At 39.0% G+C, this 23,276-nt stretch overlaps 1 protein-coding gene across 5 annotated transcripts in view; it reads right to left on the reverse strand.

Annotated features, from left to right (window-relative positions):
• The window catches only part of kiaa1217 (KIAA1217 ortholog), a 90,925-nt gene that overhangs the window by 22,633 nt on the left and 45,016 nt on the right, over nucleotides 1-23,276 (reverse strand). For 4 of the 5 annotated variants that reach the window (XM_079447643.1, XM_079447642.1, XM_079447640.1 and 1 more), the window contains exons 2-5: nucleotides 19,259-19,551; nucleotides 5,890-6,094; nucleotides 4,473-4,671; nucleotides 1,682-1,775 (exon numbers count right to left, since the gene is read on the reverse strand). In XM_079447643.1, coding sequence (XP_079303769.1) covers nucleotides 1,682-1,775; nucleotides 4,473-4,671; nucleotides 5,890-6,094; nucleotides 19,259-19,551 — 791 coding nt within the window. Of the gene's footprint in view, nucleotides 1-1,681; nucleotides 1,776-4,472; nucleotides 4,672-5,889; nucleotides 6,095-14,950; nucleotides 15,193-19,258; nucleotides 19,552-23,276 lie in introns of those variants that run through there. The other variant, XM_079447641.1, reaches the window with a different exon arrangement.

Genomic DNA, 23,276 nt, shown 5'->3' on the forward strand with positions numbered 1-23,276 from the left:
TGCCCCAAAAACTGTTCTTCAAAATATCTTATTTTGTGTTCAACAGAACAAAGCACTTTTTCCTACTAGTCAATGGTGGCCAAAAAGCAATCTTCCAATTATCTCTGTGTTTATCAGAACAAAGAAATGTATACAGATTTAGAACAACTTGAGGGTAAATGAAACAGAATTTTCATTTTTGGGTGTAGTGCACATATAAAATGTCATTCCACTTTGCACTAAATACAGTAAATGCCAATGCAAATGTCAATCTGTTAGGACATTTGCAGGATCACAGAATCAATTACATGTGCGTAACTTTCCTTACATAACATCATATCAGACGGACAGAACACATGGTCATGTTTTCACTGACGCAACATGGGTTGGGCATGATCCGTGCCGTCACATGGTAGAGCATGTGAGAGCTTGTAAAAAACCTGAACTTCTGATAAATGTTACGCAATAACTTTAAGAGTGGAATAAATCTTTTAATAATGCCCAGAAAGCATGATCACTTGACACATGTCAGTCAAATATTCTATTTGATCGTGCCATCTATGAGCTGATCTATTTTTTGTTTAGTGTTATTTGTAACTTTAAAAAGTCGACTAAACATAAGTTTTAATCACATAGTATAAAATAAAAATAGGGAAAAACATCTGCGTTATTTCCAATATATATAGACTTCAGTTCAAACTACCACTTTTAAAAACACTAACACAATTGCCTAAACAACTTGTTGTCCCTTCCTAATCCCTTTCTGTCATTCTGTGTATTTGCCTGACTATAAAACATCGCTGTACTTTAATCCCTGTGGACAAGTGACGCAAGAAAAGGCGGTTTAATTCCTAACTTTGCATGCATGCTTCTACACTGCCACAAAGACAAACATATCAAATGAAAACCGAACGAAACAAAGTCGTTCCTTGAACTTTTGAAACTTGCCTTAAGGGCCTCACGGCAATGCGTAATTAAATGCATATTAGCCGGGCGTCCTGGTCAAAGCCAGGCCGAGGATTACCAGGAACAAAAGTCTGGGGCTACCTAGTTAAATTTGGGGAAACACACAGAGAAGACGAAAGCCTTGTGATCTCATTTCCCGTACATCACTGCCAAACAAACACGGCCGGCATGGCGTGAGATTAGAGGGGATTATGGGAAGGGAAGGAAGGGAAAAGAACTCTTTGCTTTCTTTTCAGTTGCTTCCTATCCAATCCCCCTGAAATTAGGCCTGCGGGACAAAGAAGGACATGAAAGGATTGAACGGGCGACTGGGGTGGGGTGAGTCCGACTGTGAAGAGCAGAGGGACCCCTGTAGAAAGCCAAAAGAGAAGGGGGTGCCGGGACGGGACCTGTTATTTGAAATATCCACTCATTCGAGCGGTCACAAACAAGAGTATCGGGCAACGTGAGGACATGACAGTAATCATCCAATAAGAGCTCTCCACAGCTCCAAATTTCACGAGGTATTACTTGATTTTCAATGCTTTGCTTGAGGAATATGAATCTGTTCTGACTTGTTGCATGAAAGGTGACTTGAAATACAGGAACAGTTTGTCCAAAAATGAGAAGTCTTCATCCATAACCAAGTTTAAAACCATAACCCAAGTATTAAACATACGACACAAAAATACACAATTAACCTTAATTTGGTTCTTAATGGTTTAAGTAAAAATGACCACACCTGGTTGGCACTTACCCTTGCGTCCCCATTGCTCGGCCAGGGTCCGTGATTGAAGGCTTGGGCTGGGTCTTTGTGATACACCTTCAGACAGGAGTGATCCGTGATGCTCCTGTGAGAAAAAAGATCCATATCATTTAGATACACAGACCAGATGTCACCGTCCGAACGGGGCCGTGCGCGGCGGGCCAAAGTCTGGCCCCGTAACTCCATCACCACGGGATGCAACATGGGCGAAGGCACGTCAACGCGGGAGAGAGGTGAGTGACAGCGCGAGAAGGAAAAGGAATCGTGAGAATAAAGCGATCCGCTGAGAGACACAGGCGATTCGGAGCGAGTGATTGGAGTCGCGAGGCGACGGTTTTCTGTGGAAACTAAATCCATGACGACCGAGACATCCATTAATTCCAAGAATGGTTCAACATTAAGCTAAAACATTAACTAATCACTAGGTTTCCAAGTTTGTCTGTCTACCTGGACATAATCTGTGTGTGTGTGTGTGTGTGTGTGTGTATATGTGTGTGAATGACAATAAAGTTAGGTGAGGTGTGTTTTTCTGATAGGATTGGTCATGTGGCTCTTATTCATATTTACAGCCCTAATAAAAGAAGCTGTGTCAAAGTACAACCTGTATCAATGGAAATCAAAAGAGAGAGAGAGGCTGCTTCCGTTTACAGGACAATGTGTGTACGTGTAACAATTCGCTAGTCATCATCACTCAGCTAATGAGAATGCTAAAACAAAGGGATTTAAAGGGTCAGTGCAAACAAACATGTCAACAGACCTGTACGGCTTTCTTGTCTTTCCTTGTGTCTTTCTTATTCGGAACACAAAAAGCAAGGTTCTGAAGACATGTTCATACTGTTCTTTTTCATACAATGAAAGTGGATCGACAATCATTGCAAAATGTCTTCATTTTCTAGAACAAATATCTACAAATTCTTACATCAAGATACATTTACTTGACTACCGGATGCAGTGTCGCAAAGAGAATGCAGGCGGGTATTACACAGAGTGACGCAAATCTGACCTGGAACGGAAATTAGAACGACAGACGACGAGAGTCGACTCCCTTTTCCAAAAAGCCAATAACTTTGTTATTCGTTCACTTTCGGCTTTACAACTTGGCAGACCTCTTACATTCACACACAGCAACATTACACACAGCACGAAATGTAAGGACATTGTAATAGTTACTCTTTAAAGGTTCTTTGTGGAGTTTGTAGCGTCATCTAGCGGTGAGGTTGTGAATTGCAACCAATGGCTTGTCCACCTCTCCCCCCTCCCTTTCGAAGCACTACGGTGGCTGACACAAGACAAATATTTTGTCACGTTTTGTTTCTTTTCTGAAGGAGATAGCGTATTGATGAAACGCGCTCTGGGGAGCAGTTTTGTCCGTTAAGGGTTACTGTAGAAACAACATGGTAAATTCCCTGTAAGGGAATCATTTATTTATCATTGGTCGATGTAACGCAGGTGTGACAGGCAGTCACTCTCTTTTCCGATGAGCTGCGTGTAGATTAAGGTTCTTATGTATTTCTGAACTTGAACCGCTGTTTAGAGCTGTTGTTATTGCTGTAAAGTGCTAGTTCAACAAGCGTCTGCATCTACTCGAGGTTAAAGCAATGAAGCTTGCGTTGTGATTGACGATTGACGGGCTGCTGCAGTAAAGTGTAAGTGTCTGTTTGTTATATACAGCTGTTTTATTGATGTTTAAGTATACATATATTTATTTATCTTCTGTGTTAAATATTCTTTCTACATTGTCTGCCTCTAATGTAGGTTTGAAGTCTATCTGCAAGTCCCCACAAAGTTAATAAATCCCCCATAAAAGTCATTTTCAGAGCCCTGTTTACAGTGCACTGCAGAAAAGTGTTGTGAATAAAAAAGTGTTTGTAATATTATCATTTAGCAGATTTTTTCTCAATTTTAATGTTTATTCGTGGTATTTTCTATATATTTAATATGTGTTTCTCACTTTCATTGTATAGACATTGTGCTATAAATAACTTTTTTGTGTTTCACAGATTCAAAAAGTCATACAGGTTTCAAATGACAAGAGGATGACTAAATGCGACACCAATTTAATTTGGGGGAACAGTTCCTTCAAATGACTCGATGTGATTGCTGGTTTACAATTATTTCTGAAGAGAGCTAAAGACACGGGACGAAACCAAAGGACAAAAGTGAACACAGAAGAGTTGGCAGAGAGGATGAGGGTGGAGGGAGAATTGAAAGAACAGAGAGAAGGAGACAAGCAGATGTGGGAGTGTTTGTTTGAGGTGTGACATTTATGGAATGTTAATATTAGTTGTGCTGGTGAGTGATGCATGACAAACAGTTGCATTATGGGTTTAAACACAGAGAAAGCAACAAATGTTTGAACAAGGCCTCTTCAACTCCAGTGGCTCTCTCTTAAGAGTCTGAGAGTGTATTTCTATTTAAACCCAAACTATTTTTTTATTCACATTATATAAACTACACAGTCTAAATTGCCTTTGAGTCTATAACTACTTTAATGGAAATAGAAAACAGGGATTGTTCCAAATAAACGTCCGATTTTACTTTTGAAGTGGTTCTCAAGGAACAGAGAAGGAAACAGGAGTGTGGTTTGACATCATAGCAGATCACTTCCTGTGTTGTTTTGCGTGATGTCATGAATCTAGAGTAAGGAGACCATGCAGAACTAAGGATCCTAAAGGCCAGTATAGATATACAATACTGTATTTAAAAATAAAATAAAAATGTTACACTCGCATGGTTATCATTACCGCAATGTGAATGGACCTCGAAACTTGCACACACCCACCTGACATCTGTGAGCTCATAATAGATGTTCCTGGTCTCGTCTTTGACGTAGATCGCGGTGCTGGGCGACTCCAGCATCTTCATGTTAAGCTGATGGGGGAAGGCACTTACGAACAAAGCTTTGATCGTATCTGCGCTTGTTATCTCATTAGGCATACGGATCTTCTTCGTGTCCTCTCCATACTGCAAGTATAACACGCCTGAAAAACAGCAAACAAGACAAAACACGTGAGGGATGTGCAGCAAGATATATCAAAGTGTAAAACATGATTTAACCATTACAGGAGCATGCAGGTCCAATTGCAAGCGCAACCGAAAGAAAGGATAAAATCCACATTTTTATATCCACATTTTGGATAAAATGTGGGCCACTGAAAATAATTCCATGTGGAAAATAAACAGTAATATTAGTGTTGCGCTCTATTGTTTAAAAGAGGTATAATTTTCTTAACTTCAGGTGATTGGAGAACAGGAAGGCAACTTACAGTGAGCAAAAAGCAAGCGCTGAATTTCTCGATGAAAATCTTTTCGTCTTTGTGTTTCTTCTGCACTTACTTGAGTAAACAAACCTACGATTTCTCCGCAGGCCTGACTACAGACTCTCACATTTCAAAAGAATTTCGAGTGTTTCTACCCCTAAATCTCTTACCAGACGGTGCTTGTTTAAACCGACCAATCAGAGTTCAACAGACAGAGAAGGCTCTCATTTCAAAGCCTGTGTGTTTGAGGGCCCCGGTGTATGTTTGACTGTCTGTATGTCTGGTGGTGGGGAGTATACAGGGTGAGGAAGTGTGTATGTGTGCGTACGTTGGCAAAAGAGTCGTTTTTTTAATACTCGTGTGTCATTGTGTACCCACGAGCAAAAGTCTCAGGAGTAATATATGACTGTGAACTGTTAAGTACAGACTTTCAATTGCAGAGCCTCGTGTATTTCAATTTCATGAAGCAATAATGAAAGAGTTACATTTGCACTTATGAGATCAAATGTAAGTAAATAAGACAGGCAGACGGACTTCGGCAAATAAAGTCACATCCACAACACAAAAGCTTTTTGTCCTGCAGCTAATGCGTCAAGCCTACGCTGTAGCCACTACGCCCACGGCAGTACGTTGACGTGATAGCTACAAGTAAACAGTAGAGATATTCCAATACCTATTCCGATACCTTGGCTCAGGGTATCGGTCGATACCGAGTACGTATCTGATCACTGGGTGTGTATCTGGATACAGCTGTATATACAACTAGTCCTGTATAAATTGCTAGAATTCAAAGGTAACGATCACAGAATTTTCATTTTGGGGGAAGTATCCCTTTAAGCAATGTGAGATTTGTTCATTTGTAGGCAACAAATTTTATGCAAAAATATAAAAAATATATAAAACAATTAAACAGATGGTGCTGTGTTTGTACATATGTACCTAGTGACCGATCCTTGGTCTGGTTGGCAGAGCGGACCACAGGCAGACTGGCTCGGGACCGAGAGCCTCGGGTGAAGGCGATGGGTGCGTCACACTCAGACATGACCTCCAGAGCATCCAGAGACACCAGCGAGCCGTGTTCCAACTGATCCACAAACACAGGCACTGGGCTTGAGGACGCCAAGCTCTGCTTAGAGCCCTGGCCCTGGAGAATGAAGAAAGATGAGAGGTTAATATTCAATTGTTATTGAATGCAAACACGTGTGCAACGCTTAAGGCTGAATTAAAAATAATAAACTATAATAATAACCCAAACTCATGGTGATGGTTAAAGCCAGTGTTGCTGCATCAGGTTGGATGCTCAAATGAATCAAGCAATGTTATAGTGCAATAAACGTATCACTTAAATTAAAGAAGGAGAGCGTTTCAATATAAAAAAATAAAAGACTTCCGATTCAAGGTGGACATGTTGATCTCAGCCCAAACAGCTGGTACTCCATCTTTATCCATTTAGACCAGTGTGGACCAGATAATAACTAATAGTGATGAGTTTGTCCCACACACACACGCGCACAAATACTAACTTAGAAGCAGTCAAGTGAACAAGACCTGATTGCCTGAATACATTAACATTTTCAGTTACACACACTGCACATCTCATTTAAAGCATACTCCGGTCAGCCATGACCAGTCCGGCAATCAGCCATTAAAACCAGACCATCAAAAAGGATCATTCAAAAGCATACTTGTATGGATGTGAGCACGAAGACAGTGTGGATCTGCCTGCGTGTGAATACATCCCGTTTATTAGTTTCAGATCAAACAAAGACAACTGTTCCATGTTAGCTGTTTTGGTGCAACACACAACGTGCATCACACACACACACACACATTCTCATTTGATATAATACTGACTCTGCAGGAACCAAGCGTCTGGATTTTCAGCAGATATGTTTGTATATTGATCTCAGAGTGGAGAGCGGACAACATCCCCTGAAACAACTATTATGACATAATGAAAGGGACAGATAAAAATTTGGATTTAAGAGGAAAAAAGCATTGAGTCAGTTAGTACAGAAACATATGCAGGACAGGAACTCGAAAGGAATTAGGTGGAGAGAAATGACCTACATATATCACATGAATCACGACAAGAAACACATGTCTGGGGTGGAATGACCAGACAAACACTGGTTGATGAGCCCTTTTACTGTACACTTCATCATTTTTTAAGTATTTCTTCCAACAAAGAAATATGCAGAAAAATGTCTGACGGACTCTTGCCAAGAACATATAGGCCATTATGCACCAAGTAAATGATGTCTGAGGTGACACACACCCCTTCCTTTCGGAGCACTATGGTGGCTTTCACAGGACAAAGATTTTATCATGTTTTCGCTTCTTTGCCGAAGGAGATGACGTATTTACAAAACGCACTCTGTAGAGCAGTTTGTCCATTTAGGGCTACTGTAGAAACAACATGGCGAATTCCATGTGAGATGGTAGATTGAAATTGGTCATTCTAAGGAAGTTAATATACAATCTTTATTATGGAAGGTCTTTACACCTTTGAAGACATAGTTATGTATATTATATTGCATTTTTGTACATTTAATTCTTCAACATGCACAAAAAGATCAATTTAGCATGCTGTTTTTGAAGAAATAGTTTGCCAAAAATATTGTCAACATTTAGTCACACTCCTTAAACTTAGGTGACAGAAATCAGTATTGGTCACAGCAATGTATAATAAATCATGACATCTGATACAAGACTCTTTTGATATTTAAATTACCTGGTGCATCTATAATACACACAAGAGCAAATCTCCTGACACATCTGCAGTTTCCTGTAACTTAGATGTTGATTCATCTCTTTGATATGAGGTAGCAAAAGAGTTTCAACCAAACCAGATGAAACCGGATAACAGCTTTTCAGAGCACACCAAAGTGTCTGAGGGTTCTTTTGAGGGCAGGAGGTGGGAAATTACATCCGCAGTCACTAATGTGATGATATTCAGTGGGCAGACACAAGACAGAAGCTGTCGACTGTGAGATGACAATAAAAGCTGAAGGGTGTGTTTGTGTGCGAGTCACAGATTTGCACACAATGTACAACCTCGTCTATGATGAGATGTGTTTGACTAATATGAAAACACAAAAATGCAGTTAAAATCCTAAATTTTTAAACGCTTTAAGAAAACGACCCATGCTTCTATATCATAATTGCTTATAATTATAATAAAGATACAGAGAAACAAGGCAACCTGTTTAATTAATGTAATAAGGACACGCAGATAACTATAATAACACAACTATACACAACTATAAAGATATTGATACAACCTTCTGTTTATTCTGGTTCTGTTTATGTTTATAATTAGCTAGTAACATTAGTCAGAACGCACAAAAAAATGGTCAAAATATAATTGAAATCTCATTTGTTATAATCAATCAATTAAAAAAACTGGGACATAACATTTTGATCTTTTTTTTGGTTGCACATAATTTGTATGAGTTTTTGTACTTTTGACGTTAATTACAATAGTATAATATTGTTTGCGGATCAAACTGACCATAACAATAAAGTTTACCAAAACTCAATGGAAAAATTGTCCACTGTGAAAATAGTAAATGCTAATCATTGTAAACGAACATTAACACAAAATTCAATAACTAAAAAATATGAAAATATTACCATTTTGTACTTTCTATAATTGTATTTCATTTTTACGAAATGTATACAGTCATTACAACCAGTATTAAAACTTTTAAAATAACTTTCCATGTTTGTGCTTTTGAAAATTGAACTTTACATTACGCTTTATATTTGCATTTAACCTCATTTTGAGCACAGATGTCCTTTCTGCGAATGTAATCGTTGTCAGCGTATCTGCTATTGCTTGGATACATTTTTTTCCGGTGACAGAACCAAAACCCGGGACTGTCCCCAGAAAGCGGGGACGTCTGGTCACCTTATCCTACAGGTCTGTAAGGTTTATATACAGGATTTCCATCCTGCAGACGCTATGATGGCCTTATAAGACTGTCTGCTCACCTGAATACAGTGAGATAGGCTGTATGAACTACTGACCTGGAAACCGATTGGTCACATAGGTTTCATTCAAATCTCAGTTAGTCATAACTCGCTTATCCCAATTTATGGGAAGTTGTGAGTAAAACGCAGCGAGAAAGAATGATTCATACCAGAATCTTTAATATATAATGCATGTAGGATTTATTTTTTATACCCGTACCATGTATGAACTTAAACACGTTTTTGATGAGTCTCAGTTTTCAAAGACCAGAAAGCGCAATAAAAAAAAGCACCTACAATGGCTCTGCCTCGGTTTATGGTTAACCAATGTGGTTTTTAACTTGGAAACAGGTGGCTGGTTTTATGGCACAACTCTGCCAACTCTCTCGCATTCATCTTTACGTGATATCCTGGATATACTTGGATTTCCCCCTCAGAAAGCATAAAGTGACATCATTACACGCATGAAATCACACATAACACACAAAGTATCTTTCAGTCTTATCTATTCACATACTTTGACAAAGTCTTTCTTATTTAAGATCCTACAATTTTGTAGTATTTAGCATATGTGTGTGTCTGTGTTTAAATATTTATGCTGAACCGCCAATCTATTTTGCACTGTCTGATAGACACACCGAGTCAGCCTACATTAAGCCTTCTACTTCAACTCGGCCAATATTTTCTCTTCCAACACATAATCTTAAATTGTGTAAGTAATTAAAAAACTGATCTTCATTCAGTCTCTCTCGCTTATAAAGACACACACACGACAGGCCTGCAGATACTGTATCTTAATCCCGTGGAAGCAAGAGCATCTGGAAAAGCATCTGTTCTGCTCTTTGTTTGGTCTGGTGAAAGGAATCAAGGCTGTTTTCCTGTTTGCCTTTTATGCAGGTTTCTCTCTTTCAGGAACATGTGAGGATGAGGTTAGGGTTTGTTTGGGTCAAACGGAACCAGATGCTTCTCTGTTTTTCCACGGACACACACACTCACGTTAGGTTTCTATACATTGTGGGGTATTTTCATAGGCGTAATGATTTATGAACTGTAAAATCCCAAAACCTAACCGTCACAGAAAACTTTCTGCATTTTTACATGTTCAAATAAACATCATTTAGTATTTTTAATAATACATTTGAATTGTGGGGACAGAATTTTAGTGTGTGAGACTTTTTACTATCATTGTGGTGACTGGGGACCCACAATGTATTAAAACAACTACACACACACACACACACACACACACACACACACACACACACACACAAGCCCTCCTGCTGAACATCTGGGTCACACCTTTGCATCTACTCTAACATCAAGCATCAACCTGGAGAAAAACTGTCACAGGAGTGTGTGTGTGTGTGTGTGTGTGTGCTTTGATAAGCATCTGAGAGATCCATCACATTATCACTGACATCTTAGCAGGACAATATTACACACACACAGATGGGTTTGGGCATGTTCGGTGAATCTGCAGGTTTGTCTTAAATCACATTCTAAGGAATTTCCACTTGAGTCTGACGTTGAGGTTAAAAGAGTTTTAGTAATGTTTAGTAACTGACATTCACCTAGCAACACAATCTCTCAGCATCACACTAACTTACTAGTTACCAAACTAACAAGACAACAAGGCTGTCACAGAAACCATGTTTCTAGATTAAGGTTAATAGCACTGTCTTGTTTGTTCAGTTTACAAACCGTAAACCCACAATTATACATTGAGTTTCATTAAAACAGGACTTTTGATAATACCTAGAATAACTAAATCCACCAAAGAGGGTCGAGCTTTCTCATACGTAGCACCTTAACTCTGGAATAGCCTTCCTGATATTATTCGAGGATCAGACACACTCGCCCAATTTAAATCTAGATTAAAGACGCATCTTTTCAGCAAAGCATTCACTTGATGCAAAATATGCTAAATAAACCACCGGGAGACTGCTGACATTAGATATTATTTACTAGGTCTTTTTTATAACAAGTTAAACTATTCCCGTTCTGTGTTTTACCCTTTTTTTGTGTGTTTTTCGATTTCCCCCTGTAAAGCTGCTTTGGAACAATGCAAATTGTAAAAAGCGCTATATAAATAAAATTGAATTGAATTGAATTAAAACCGTTTTTTTGCAATCCAACATTGACTTGATGTAGTCTCAGTCTAAGATATGCAGTTAATATAACCCTGCACCTCGCGTTTGCCAAGAAATTCGTTTATACACCTCTAAAGCATAGTTATGTATATTATATTGCATTTATGTCAATAGATCCTCTGAAAAACTACACACTGGACCTTAATAGATTGACCTGCTAATTGTATCTGACTTGACCCCTTCTTGAGGGTTTTAACCCCCATGACCCTGTACTGTCTCCATTCATGACATCCCTGTCTAGAGGGTTAAACTTCCATTCTCTTCCTCTGTCAAACAAACAGAAAAGGTCACTGCTTATAACCACTCTCTCATTAAGATTGTAGAGGCATGTCATTAGCTCCACTCCCTTTACTACATGCGTAATAGTTAAATAATGTAAAATATTATAATGTTTCAACATTTTACCCCTGAGAAAAACATTTAATTTTCTCAATATTTATGCTTTCCTTGGTGGTTTGAAAAGAGCATCTTTACGATTTATACGCTTTTTTGCCCATGGGGGTCCCCACTGTGACATGAGTCCCCATGAGTTGGTATGCATTAAGGTTTAAGTCCCCACCGGGATTTATAACAAGGCCACACACACAAACACAGAGAGAGACTGAATGGAAAAGGAAGGAATGTGCTGACACACAATTAACTGTCTGTAACCTTGACTGTATGACAGTAAGCAGAAACTGTGCGAAATCCTCATTCTGCAGAAAAGGTCATTCTGTGCCACCACAGCATTAACAAAGACAACATGTTTTGCTTAAATCATAGTAGAACTGTTTTAGATTATTTTGTGATTATTTGTTTTTGATAGCTGACTGTAGCTGAATTCTTCCCTGCATTTGCCCTTTCATATACAGGCAGATTGTTTGCTATCTGCTTGCTCATGAAAGTCAGTTTGAGGCTTCAATATGAGCAAAAGGCAAAGTAAAGCATCACCCCATGAAAAACAGCCAAACCAGCTCTAATCTTCGACTCATTTGGTCTCTCGTACTGATCCATGAAGAATGGAAGAGGTCAACCACAACCTCATAGAGACCAGTCAAATACTATCACATCTCATTACAGGCCAGGGAACCACTGCTACACACAAAAACACAGATACACATCATAACAGAAATGCACATAAGGCAGAATTATATATTTGAGAGGATACCAACAAAGAATAAAAGGTTGAAGTAGAGATATCAAATATTACCAAAGTAATACAAACAGCTGTCAGCTAAAAGATTACTTTTAAAACAGGTTCAACGTTGAGACTAAACACGCCTGAGAAATCCGATCACAAACAAACAAGCACAGATTTTCTGTCTGACTTTACCAGTTTGCACACATTCTTCTTACAAACTTATATAAAATATATTCATATTTCTGAAATATACGTACAAACACAAAAAAGACCTGTTTTCTTTGAAAACATTTGCTATTTTGTCATCATTATAAATGGCACAATATGTACTTTATTAAAGCCATAAGCCCGGCAAAGCAGTGGGTTACAGTGCATTTTATAACAGCTAAGAGATTGTGGCACGACGCGAAGCGGAGGCTGTGGTGGACCTCATTATGATGATATTAAAATACTCCAGTTGCTTAAGAGCAACAGTGAACTGACACATAACTACATCTTTACTGAGAAAAAGGATGATTTTACAAAAATGATATGCAGTCCATGAAAAAATCGAATCAGCAAGTATGGGGCAGGCCTAAGATACACAATGCATTTTTCAGTCTGGCTTTTTAACAAATTGATTTTTTCAATTAAAAAATGATGTGTTTACTTGCACTTAAATGTGTTGTGCTAAGTGCCACTTTTAACAATTAACATTCAAGACCCCTTACTCTTTTGTCCAGACAGTTATTTTCACATAAAGGAATTTATGCAAACCTTTCACCCACCATTACAGTCAAGTCAACTTTATCAGCTATATAGCGCTTTTTATAAATTACAGTGAATATCAGCTCCTCTGCACATCATGCCTAAATGAGCATTTGATCCCTAACAATCACATGGCCATGTAAAATTGCCAAAACCGAAACTGAATGCGTTTGAGGTCTACACTGTGTGTCCATGACCCTGAACATTTTAATGTATCAATTCACTTATGATGAGGAAGAACTGTAGGGTACCAGAGATTGGATCTGTGACCAGTTGGGGTCTTGCACTATGTTAAAATAAAGTGAATTCAGTACAATGATGAGGATACTAGTCCTATAGATCATAATTATGTAAGACTGGCAAAAAGGAAACTGTGATAAATATGCTGTGTCTAAGAACAGTTGCACGATAATTATATAATATAAATAATAATCAAATAATTAAACAGGTATAAACAATGATGTCTCACCCAACCAAGCTGCTGTGTTAAGAATGTGAAAGTGAATGTGACCTCTGAATATCCTTGCTGAGAGCAAATAAAGTTTCCACCAAAACAGCACATACACATAGAAATACTCTTACTGTCACTGCATCAGCTGGCTGTCAAAATCTAGTGTATGCAAGCTTTACCGTAGCTTTCCAAACAAGTCCCAACAACATTTTTAAAGACTTTATCATGACTCATTTACTTTAAAAGATGATGCTGACAGCTTCTATTCATATTAGCGGTCCAGTTGATATAATTTATTGGTGACCTTCATCATTTAAAAAACGTAACCCCTCACAGGGTCAAAGCACTGACCTGTCAGTAATGAACTCTAGGATTGAGCCAGTTGCTCAGACACAAAACTGTAAACAACCTTCCGAGGTCTGATATCATAAAGAAGTTACTTTAGGTTTACAACCCCATGTAATAGTTTATTACTCCATTAAATGATGGGAATTATTTTTTAAATCACAAATCTTATATTTTGTTTGTTAAACTCATGTAAGGGCTGTAATAATCGATACATAACTATTCAAATCAATTAAGCAGAATTGAAATCTGTTAATAAACATGTATGCTAAATAATTCACCAGGAGATGCTGACATTAGATATTATTTACTAGAATAATTTGATTTATTATATAAAACACCATGTAGTGTGTTTTACCCTTTCTTGGGTTTTTCGTTTTTTTTTTTTCCTGTAAAGCTGCTTTGGAACAATGCAAATTGTGAAAGGCGCTATATAAATAAAATTGAATTGAATTGAATGTAACAGTCGCTTCAGCAGTCCGGCCAAACCCTGCTACTGTTAACCCTTTGATGGCAGTTCTAGTCTATAGCAATCATATTATTGTGCCTTACATCACACTGCATTTTATAAACACAGACATACTTTTGACAGAACGGAAAAGACACATTCAAAAGTCCCCCTGTTCACTTAATAGCCATGCGTCCATAGACAGACGCTGTAGATACTGTAAACGCCATCAGTCGCTCATGTGATTCTCTTGACTTGCGGCAAAACGTCCCTAAACTCTTTCATTTCCTCGCTCGAGCGATAACTACTCAAAACCACGTCAAACATTTGAAACGCGTTTGCAAAAACTCACAAAAAAGTTACAACTGCCAAGTCAAGGCTACGGTGATCAAGGCTACTTTTATTTTGTACAGCACCCTCTTGAGAAACACTATAAGCACCTGGATGTACACAGCAGCCCGTGGCATTGTTGTCCGGCATATATAGCTATATATATATATATATACAGGGTGTATATATATATATATATATATATATATATATATATATATATATATATATATATATATATATATATATATATATATACACCCTGTCGCATACTGAATTTACCGGGTGACTGCAACAGCAAACTATGAACAACAAACTTTGAGACGTCCTCTCGCGAGGAGTTTGCGCGCAAGACTGGCCACGATCGCGCGATTTGCGACGCGAATACAATAAACGATACACACGTCTAAAAAGTTGATTATTTTTTACTTTACCTTATATTACAGTGTTCGTCACTGCAGTGCACGTTTAAACTCGTTCCCAGCTTCAACGCAATCTCGGTATTCCCATGATTAGCAGGAATGCTGAATAGCACCGCATGTCCTTATTACTTTGTATTTCTGCAAGTAAGTGCGAGGAGCTCGACTGTGTGTGTGCGTGTGCGTGCGTGTGCGTGTACGTGTGTGCGAGAATCGCAAGCCCCCTCCTCCTCGCGCTTTCACCCAGCAGCGCGCGCGCTCCGCTCACCTACTTGTAAACTGAGCCAAGCCTGCTCTTACATCACACATTACTATGGCGACTTCAAATCCTCCTCCACCCAACATACCTACCAGCCCGTCATCGGACAAATAATGTCTACGGTGACCGATGACAGTCATAAGACATTAGTCCAAGTTAAGTAGCTACCCAAATTACCCAGAGTAACTTTACGCAAATATGGAGGGGTTGCTTTTGATTCATAGCTATCAAATTCCTCTGATTTTACATTTATTCAAGGTGTCCGCTTCCACAGCTTAACAGAATATTAAACACCGCCGCATATGCAAAACAGCAATTCTCTGCCTATAGCTTGGTGACCATCGGTCAGCAGTGTGTCCGCCACAGGACATTAACACAAAGATAAAGACAATAAACACCCTGAATGCATCATGCAACAAACCTCTAGTGAAACATGTCTGACATAATAAGGCAGTTTTACAAAAGAAGAGACGCTTTTGTACAATTACATCACGATCAGAACCAATATTATGAAGAAATTACATAAACTAAATAGAAACTGATAGATTAGTCACAAAAACACAAAGAGGTTAGTCAAGTGTATGGATCACTGGGCATTAAACCAATCAAAATTCCTCTCTCTCTCTCTCTCTCTCTCTCTCTCTCTCTCTCTCTCTCTCTCTCTCTCTCTCTCTCTCTCTCTCTCTCTCTCTCTCTCTCTCTCTCTCTCTCTCTCTCTCTCTCTCTCTCTCTCTCTCTCTCTCTCTCTCTCTCTCTCTCTCTCTCTCTCTCTCTCTCTCTCTCTGAATACCCTCCTACACACTCGTTCTTGAGAAGCTGTCAATCACTCCCATTGTTTTGCTGTGTAAAGTCTTTAGGAGCAGGTGAAGAGCCTTTTGTTTTCAATCAGAGTAAACACACAACACTCCCTCGCTCACCCACTGTGGGGAGACGTTCAGCCCCTGCCCCCACCTTTTCTTTTTAATACCCCCTGGGGCAAACCAAATAACATTCCACAGACCCACTGAGTGGATGAGTACAGACGGAAGAAGTAAAACGACATATCGCTTCTGTCTTTATGAATTGTTGTATCTCCGTGAATAGCAAAACATTATATAGACATTGAATCTAAAACGCTCTGATATTTTGACCCAAGTGTGAGAACGAAGGGAAAAAATGATATTTTAGGGCATGACCTGACAGAAACGTGGTGTCAGTTTGATGTATGATTCAGACTCAAGTTTTCACCTCGGGCAACACCGCCTGGACAGAAAACACTGCAAAATGGCCTTTTTCCAACCAAAGGGGAAGAATATAACAAACCAGCTCCTGTTCGGACTGAGAGGGCAACCTATTTACCGCCATCACAAGTCCCTTGGTTTGCTTGGTTGCAGGGCTGACTGTGAAAAAGAACACCATTTCACAGTATCCAGCTATTTAGATATGAAAATTATTTAGCAGTATAATGAATGTAGTTAATATAATGTGACGTGAACCCTGTGGCCATAACTGAATAAAGTGAAATGCAGGCAAAGCATATCTACACTCTTAATATTGCATGAATATGTCATCCACTGCAAAAAGTGTTCAGATCACTAAACTTGTTTATCGTTCCTTAGCGTTTTGCAGACCAAACCACGGTCTCTTTCGAATATTTTCAGCATCTTTCTCAGCTATATGGATATGCAGTCGGCAGGTTTTAAAAGAAAGGATAAAATATACAACAGGGTGTGTTTATACCAGCGTCTACAGGCATCTTTTTAATCATGCATATGAAAACGTTTCATATAAACTTCAAATACGACTGTATTGATAATGCATGAATTAAGACATCAATTTTATACCGAGTTTTAGTTATATAAGAGGGAATTCAAGCGAACATCCTGTAAGTGTCAGAACTGAAAACGCCCTTGTTACTGAAATTACATCTGTTATTGATACCAGGCCCAGCGAACGTCAGGTCCTGGAATGCACCTATGATATGGATATGTTGAACACCGCCTCCACAGAAGAATATCAATGACTTCTTCTCTAGCCCCGCCCACCGGTTCGCGCATTAAAGTACTGAAGTAACACAAGTTGCGTGGAACCAAATAGAGCGAGCAATCGCAAAATATTATAGAGTCAGTGCCTGGTTGAGCAAGAACACAGTCGCTGCATAACCTTCCTTTGGATTCCGACATTAGTAATGCGTGGTTGAAGTTTTCTTTTAAAGATGTTCCAGCTCACGTGGGTAAAATATTGAGGGGCGGTTTCCCAGACAAGGATTAGCTTAAATCAGGACTAAGTCTTAGTTAAATTAGGATAATTCAATCGTTTTAAAAAACATACCATACAAAAAACATTACTTTTGTTGTTTTATTGTCAGTGCAACTTGTTTTCGATCAAGGGATCTCTCACATTTAAATGAGTGTGAGATTAGTCTTAAACCCTGTCCGGGAATCCGCCGCTGAGCTTTTTTTTGCTTCATTTCACCGCGGATTCCTTTGTGAACAAGGCACAGTTGGATTTGCGGAGAGACTAAAATTCAAAAGCAGTGCTGTGCCATTAATATTAGATCCTATAGGAATGGCGTAGTAATCTTATGTGAGTCAAACATAGTTGTGTCACTATTGCTTTGTTAGAGATCGCTTGATATGCCCTGATAGCCCTATTCGCAAGGGATTAGTTTTACCTTACGTTCCATGTCTGACCAAATTCATAGAAAGCTCCAACAAAGTTTCCTACACAAACTGCTATCCAATTATAGCAGTGGGCGTTTACCTCCAAGTCTTCAATGCGGCACTCCCATTAAAACCGAGCATTTGTCCAGCCGGCCTCAAAACCCAGGTAGAAAATAGCCTATTCCTTATTGATTGTGATGTTTTTGAATGTAAAAGCCAAACGAACGTCATAAGTAAACCTCAACCAACAGTATAAAACAATAAACAAGACCAGTCCATGACACCTTTAAGAAGAGAGCACGACAATTTTTTAGGTTTCTGTAGACAGTGTTGCATTATTGGTCTACTCAATGTAACATTTTTTGGGAGGATCTATCGGGAGAAATACAATATAATATACTGCACATATCTATGTCTTAAGAGGTGTATAACGACCTTACATCATGAAGTGTTATGTTTTTATTAGAGTAGAATTTCTATCTTACACCGCGGGTCCCCTTACAAGGTATTCTCCACATTGTTTCTACAGTAGCCCTAAATGGACAAACTGCTCTAGAGAGCGCATTTCGTAAATAAGTCATCTCCTTCAGCAAAGAAGTGAAAACGTGAAGACATCTTAGTCCTGTGCAGCCACTGTAGTGCTTCGAAAGGGAACTCTCACAAACACTATTGAAATAAAAACATTGATCGAACTCATTCACATGCATGCTGAAAAGCCTCTTATAAACACTAGTGCACTACTGATGAAAGATTTCACTGTAAACGTTTTTGGAGGTGCAAGGTTCGCAATGTTAGTGGTCACGAGTCACGGCCTGCTGAGAATAGTAAAATCTGGCAGCATGTAATGTGTCCCTGGTTCTGACGTCTGTGTATTAAATATATTTTGTTTTAGGTATAACGGGGGTCTTTTGGCTTTTCATCTTGCGCTATGTGGCGCTGATCCGAGACATTTTCCTTGCACTTTGCGCTCATATTCTGGTTTTATCTGCTCATGGTATTCTTTATTTATATATTCCATTTATTATTACTCTTTTAATGCACAGTTTGAGCTTTGCTGCGCGTTTTAAAATGTCCCTAAAACACGGGCAAGCAAGATAAAAAAGTAGCCCATAGAGGATTAAAGCTTTGCATAACCAGGACACTGGTAGCTAACAGGGGCAGCCTGTATACAGATATATATAAAATATATATTTCATGTAGTAATCTGTCGAGACATCAGAACCAGCGACAAGTGACTTGTGCTGCCAGATATTACTGTTCTCAGCAGCTCGTGGCCATTGACAGCCCGAACCTGTATTTCACTAGTGTAATAACTATTACTATTAATTAAGGCCTAAACAGCTCCTTGTAGATTCTGGACTTTCAAACATAAGGATATAGAGTCTAACACAAAAATAGTAAAAACAACTATAGTGACTTTACCTGTTCTCGGAGTCGTTCCTGATGGCCCATGATGGCAGAGGCGTGATGTGGGTACTTCTGCTTGAGATGTTCCAGGAAGGCCTCTCTTTTTTTATCTAAGTCTGAGGGCTGCATGGCCAGGATCTCCCTTGAGCTGCGCGCTCCGCCCACCGTGTGTCTGCGTGAAACCCCGGCACGGCTGGATTTGGGCTCACAGCGGTTGCCCGGGCTGTTAGTGGAGACAGCCTGCTGTTTACGGGATAGTTGATCGGCGTCCTCCGTGGAGGTCACCTTTAGATTACCCTTCAGAGGCTCTAGACAGAAGACGAGACAGAAAATGGAACTATTAAAGATAAAGTGTTTTAGGAACATTTTAGTTTCTGTAGACCCCATGTAGAGCACATCTCTGGCAGGGAAGCAGAACGGGGTGAGTTATTTTTGCGTTTGTAAATCCAGGGCCTAAGGGGACAGTGCACCCAAATTTTTATGTTGTCACTATTTATTCATCTCTCATGTTGTTTGAAATCTGTATGACTCTTCAGTGGAACACAAATGCGATATTTGGAGAAATGTCCTAGTGGTTTTGTCAATGGGTTCCAATGTTGATTGGTTACCAACATTCTTCAAAATATCTTCTTTTGTGTTCTGCATAACAAAAGGTCATACAGGTTACGAATGACATGAGGATGAGTAAATGATGAAAATATTTTCACTTTCGGTTGAACTACACCTTTCATTTACAGGTCAGGATCAGATCTTCGTTCCAGGATATGTCTTAAACATTCTTAAACAGATAAGGCATTGTTAAAACACTTTATTTTTTCAAAATGTCAAGTTGTCATAAGGGATGTTATTGTGCTTCCATAAATAGCACATACACACTAGATTAACAGATGTCAAACTGATGATCCTCACGGTAAATGAAGTGCTGTCAGGTGTGTGATTTATTTAATAAAGCTATCAGGTTGACATTTCCAAAAGCCAAAAGATCCAAACGTGTTCAAGCAAAACTAACAGCTTACAGCACAAAATTTTTACTTCCTTCAAACGTCAACCATCCACCCGCAAGCCAATACTGAACGATAGCTAGATGTAGATAACACTCTTAACAGCTAAAAAACTGAATGCAACAGTACACAAACGCATTCGCTCATGAGAAAACTTGGTGTTTGACTGTGTGTTTTCACACTTTAGCACTAAACATAATAGTAGAAGTACAAGGATAGAATCGACTGTGTCAGCAGAACGACTCCAGGGAATGACCTGCTATACTTCAACACACACATTGATAAATGACCCTGATGTATTGTCCTCTTGTGTGAAGTTGGCACACAGATGTTTGTCCTTAATGTGGGCCCTTTATCTCAGTAATAGGGCCTTAAAGTGGTATGATATCACTGAGAGGGTTGGCCTCACGAGATTCATTGCCTTTCAAGAAATAGTAGGCGACCATTTACTCAAGCTCAGCACTCTTGTTCTACACTACCAAATAAAAGTTAAATAAATCTCACAAGGCGTTGTGGTTTAAGTTTTAGAAGACCTGAAACCTATCCTCCACCCCTCCTACGCCAAAGTGACAGGACATGGAGCTGTCAGATCTATTTATATCTGCTGAGCTAAACGCATACAAACACACTAGCATCATCAATCTGGAAGTCAACAGGAAAACCAAAAAATCCCATATTGTGCTGCAAACTATAAAACTCTCTTTTTTGTCTATTTACATGGTCCGTACCTTCTGTTCTGCCCGGCTCTTCCAGTTTGGCCTGTGCCTCCATGCTCTTCAAGTCAAACCGTGCCAATACTCTCACCCTTGGGACATTGAGAACAGCTGTTGACCAGATTTCAGAGCCTTTCACATGAGTGACATAGAGTTTAACCGTTTACTCCAACAACGTTTGGACGGCTCTCGACTCTTAAGATCAATTCAATCCTGTCAATTGAAAACACCCTGCTCTGTGCTGAGTGTGTGGGTTTCCGCGTGACTGCGTCCTCCTTCATAGACCTAAAAGAGGTGATGGTGACGTTAACATTCCCCTGGAAGCTTAGCGGGGGCCCCTCGCCAACAGGTGTCAGACACGTAGTCTATCTCGATCTTTATTTTTCATACTTTGCGTTCGTTACTTAAACAAACACCTAAATCTTATTAAAGAAGTATTAAACATTGTGACTAATCTCACCGTTACTGACAAATCGTATGGCATGTTGTATGGCACAATCTCTCATGGCACACGCAAATATCTGGGAGACGTCTATTTGATGTCTGCATTTACATCTGCAGTACGTATATTTTAGATTGTTTGTTCAATTGCAATAAATCTCTGAGACATTTCCTGTGAGATGTCACATAGACATTTTAGATGTCGTCTGTAAAATGTTTATGATTTGGAATGCATGTGAAACTGCTTTATTTAAGACTTCATATCAGACGTTTTTAGAGACCAGATGTTTCCAGATCTCCAGATCTTTAGCAGACCTCTTACACACGTACATGTGGTATCTGGGTTGAGTTGTTCATTTACTAAGCAATCAGATCTTTTGACTTGGACTAGTAAGCAATGACTTATCACTATCAACTCACCAGCAACTGCATTTCAACATACTCCGAACACTTTATATCAACCGTATCGCAACCCACAACAACCCAGTTGTGCACGAGCAAGCGTGTGCAAACGTTTTACATTTTATTTAGTTTCTCTCTGTAATATCTCCTCTTCAAAAAGTCGTCTACTCCTGACACAGCGTGTCTAATGTAAAGTGACTGTGGGAGAGTTAAAATCCCCTAACAGCTGCACATTACATTGCTCAATGATGGATGTTTTAAAATGTTTCAAATATCTCCTGTAATCCTATTCAAGCTTGTCATCACATCAAAGAGCCAAACGCTCCATAAGGAACATTTATGTGTGTGCGATTTCATACACTCCAGTTGGTTCAGACATATGGATGAAAACTAAAGTGCGTGGAAAGAAAACACTCATTCAAATGTTGTATATCGCTGCTGTTCTTTTGAAACCTTGTGTCTCCTTATTTCTTGATATTCATTTTTTGCCATAAATCATTATTGTTAGTCACTCCTGCTGTTTGTCACTGGGTTTTGTAATATCTAAACAATACAATGTATTAAAAGTGCTTGCCAACTTTGACATCAAAGTATTTATTCATTTAAAATGTGTTTAAGTTAACCAAACACCCATTCATCAGCCTTGGGATGCCTCACAGACTTCATTTGCATTACATTATTGGTATGAGGTGTCTACAAAAATCCATAATGCAGTTCACTATCATCCGTTCAGGTCATTTACGATCTCAAGCAAACAAGACAAAACCGCTAATACAAACCAGCAAAATGAAATAAAACATAAAACATTTATCCTTTTCCCCTCTCCTGCAACTTTGCTGCAATTTTGGAATGAAGAGCATCATGCTCAGAATTCAGTCTATTCAGTTGTTTCTAATAGGGACATAAGATATTTTTACCATTTACGGGGGTAAGGTTTTGACGTCCGAATCCAGATTATTAGTGTTTTTCTCTCACCATCTACGGAAAAATCTGCAGCCGAATTACCTACTGTTTATTCACAAACACCAAGGTCGTGCGGTAATCTAATTGCCGCCCGAATCCACATCACAGAGTTCAATTCAAACTACGTTTTGTAAGTCCGTTTTGACCACTTTAAAGCCCAGAGTGTTGCTCTTTAGGAGGTTCAGGGATAAGAGTGTCTGATAAATTGAAAATACAGTAAATTGCAGCATAAAAAGCACAACATGACTCACAAATTGTCTCATCACACGCGCACATGAAGCGCTTCTGTGAACGGATGGAAAGTGCATCCTTTTGGCTTTCTTTATTTAACAAAAGCATGACGTCTTGTGATTATCTTGGATCTACGAAAATAAATGTAAACCCTTTACAGCTTCGAATGATATCATACGTGTCTGTATGATGAGCAGATGATACAGAGTTTAATAAATTCAGACTGTTAAGCTTATGCATGTTCACATAAGTTCCAGCTTTACTGATCAGGATCGCTGTTTC

The sequence above is a fragment of the Barbatula barbatula genome, assembly GCF_947034865.1.
Source record: "Barbatula barbatula genome assembly, chromosome: 23".
Classification (NCBI taxonomy): domain Eukaryota; kingdom Metazoa; phylum Chordata; class Actinopteri; order Cypriniformes; family Nemacheilidae; genus Barbatula; species Barbatula barbatula.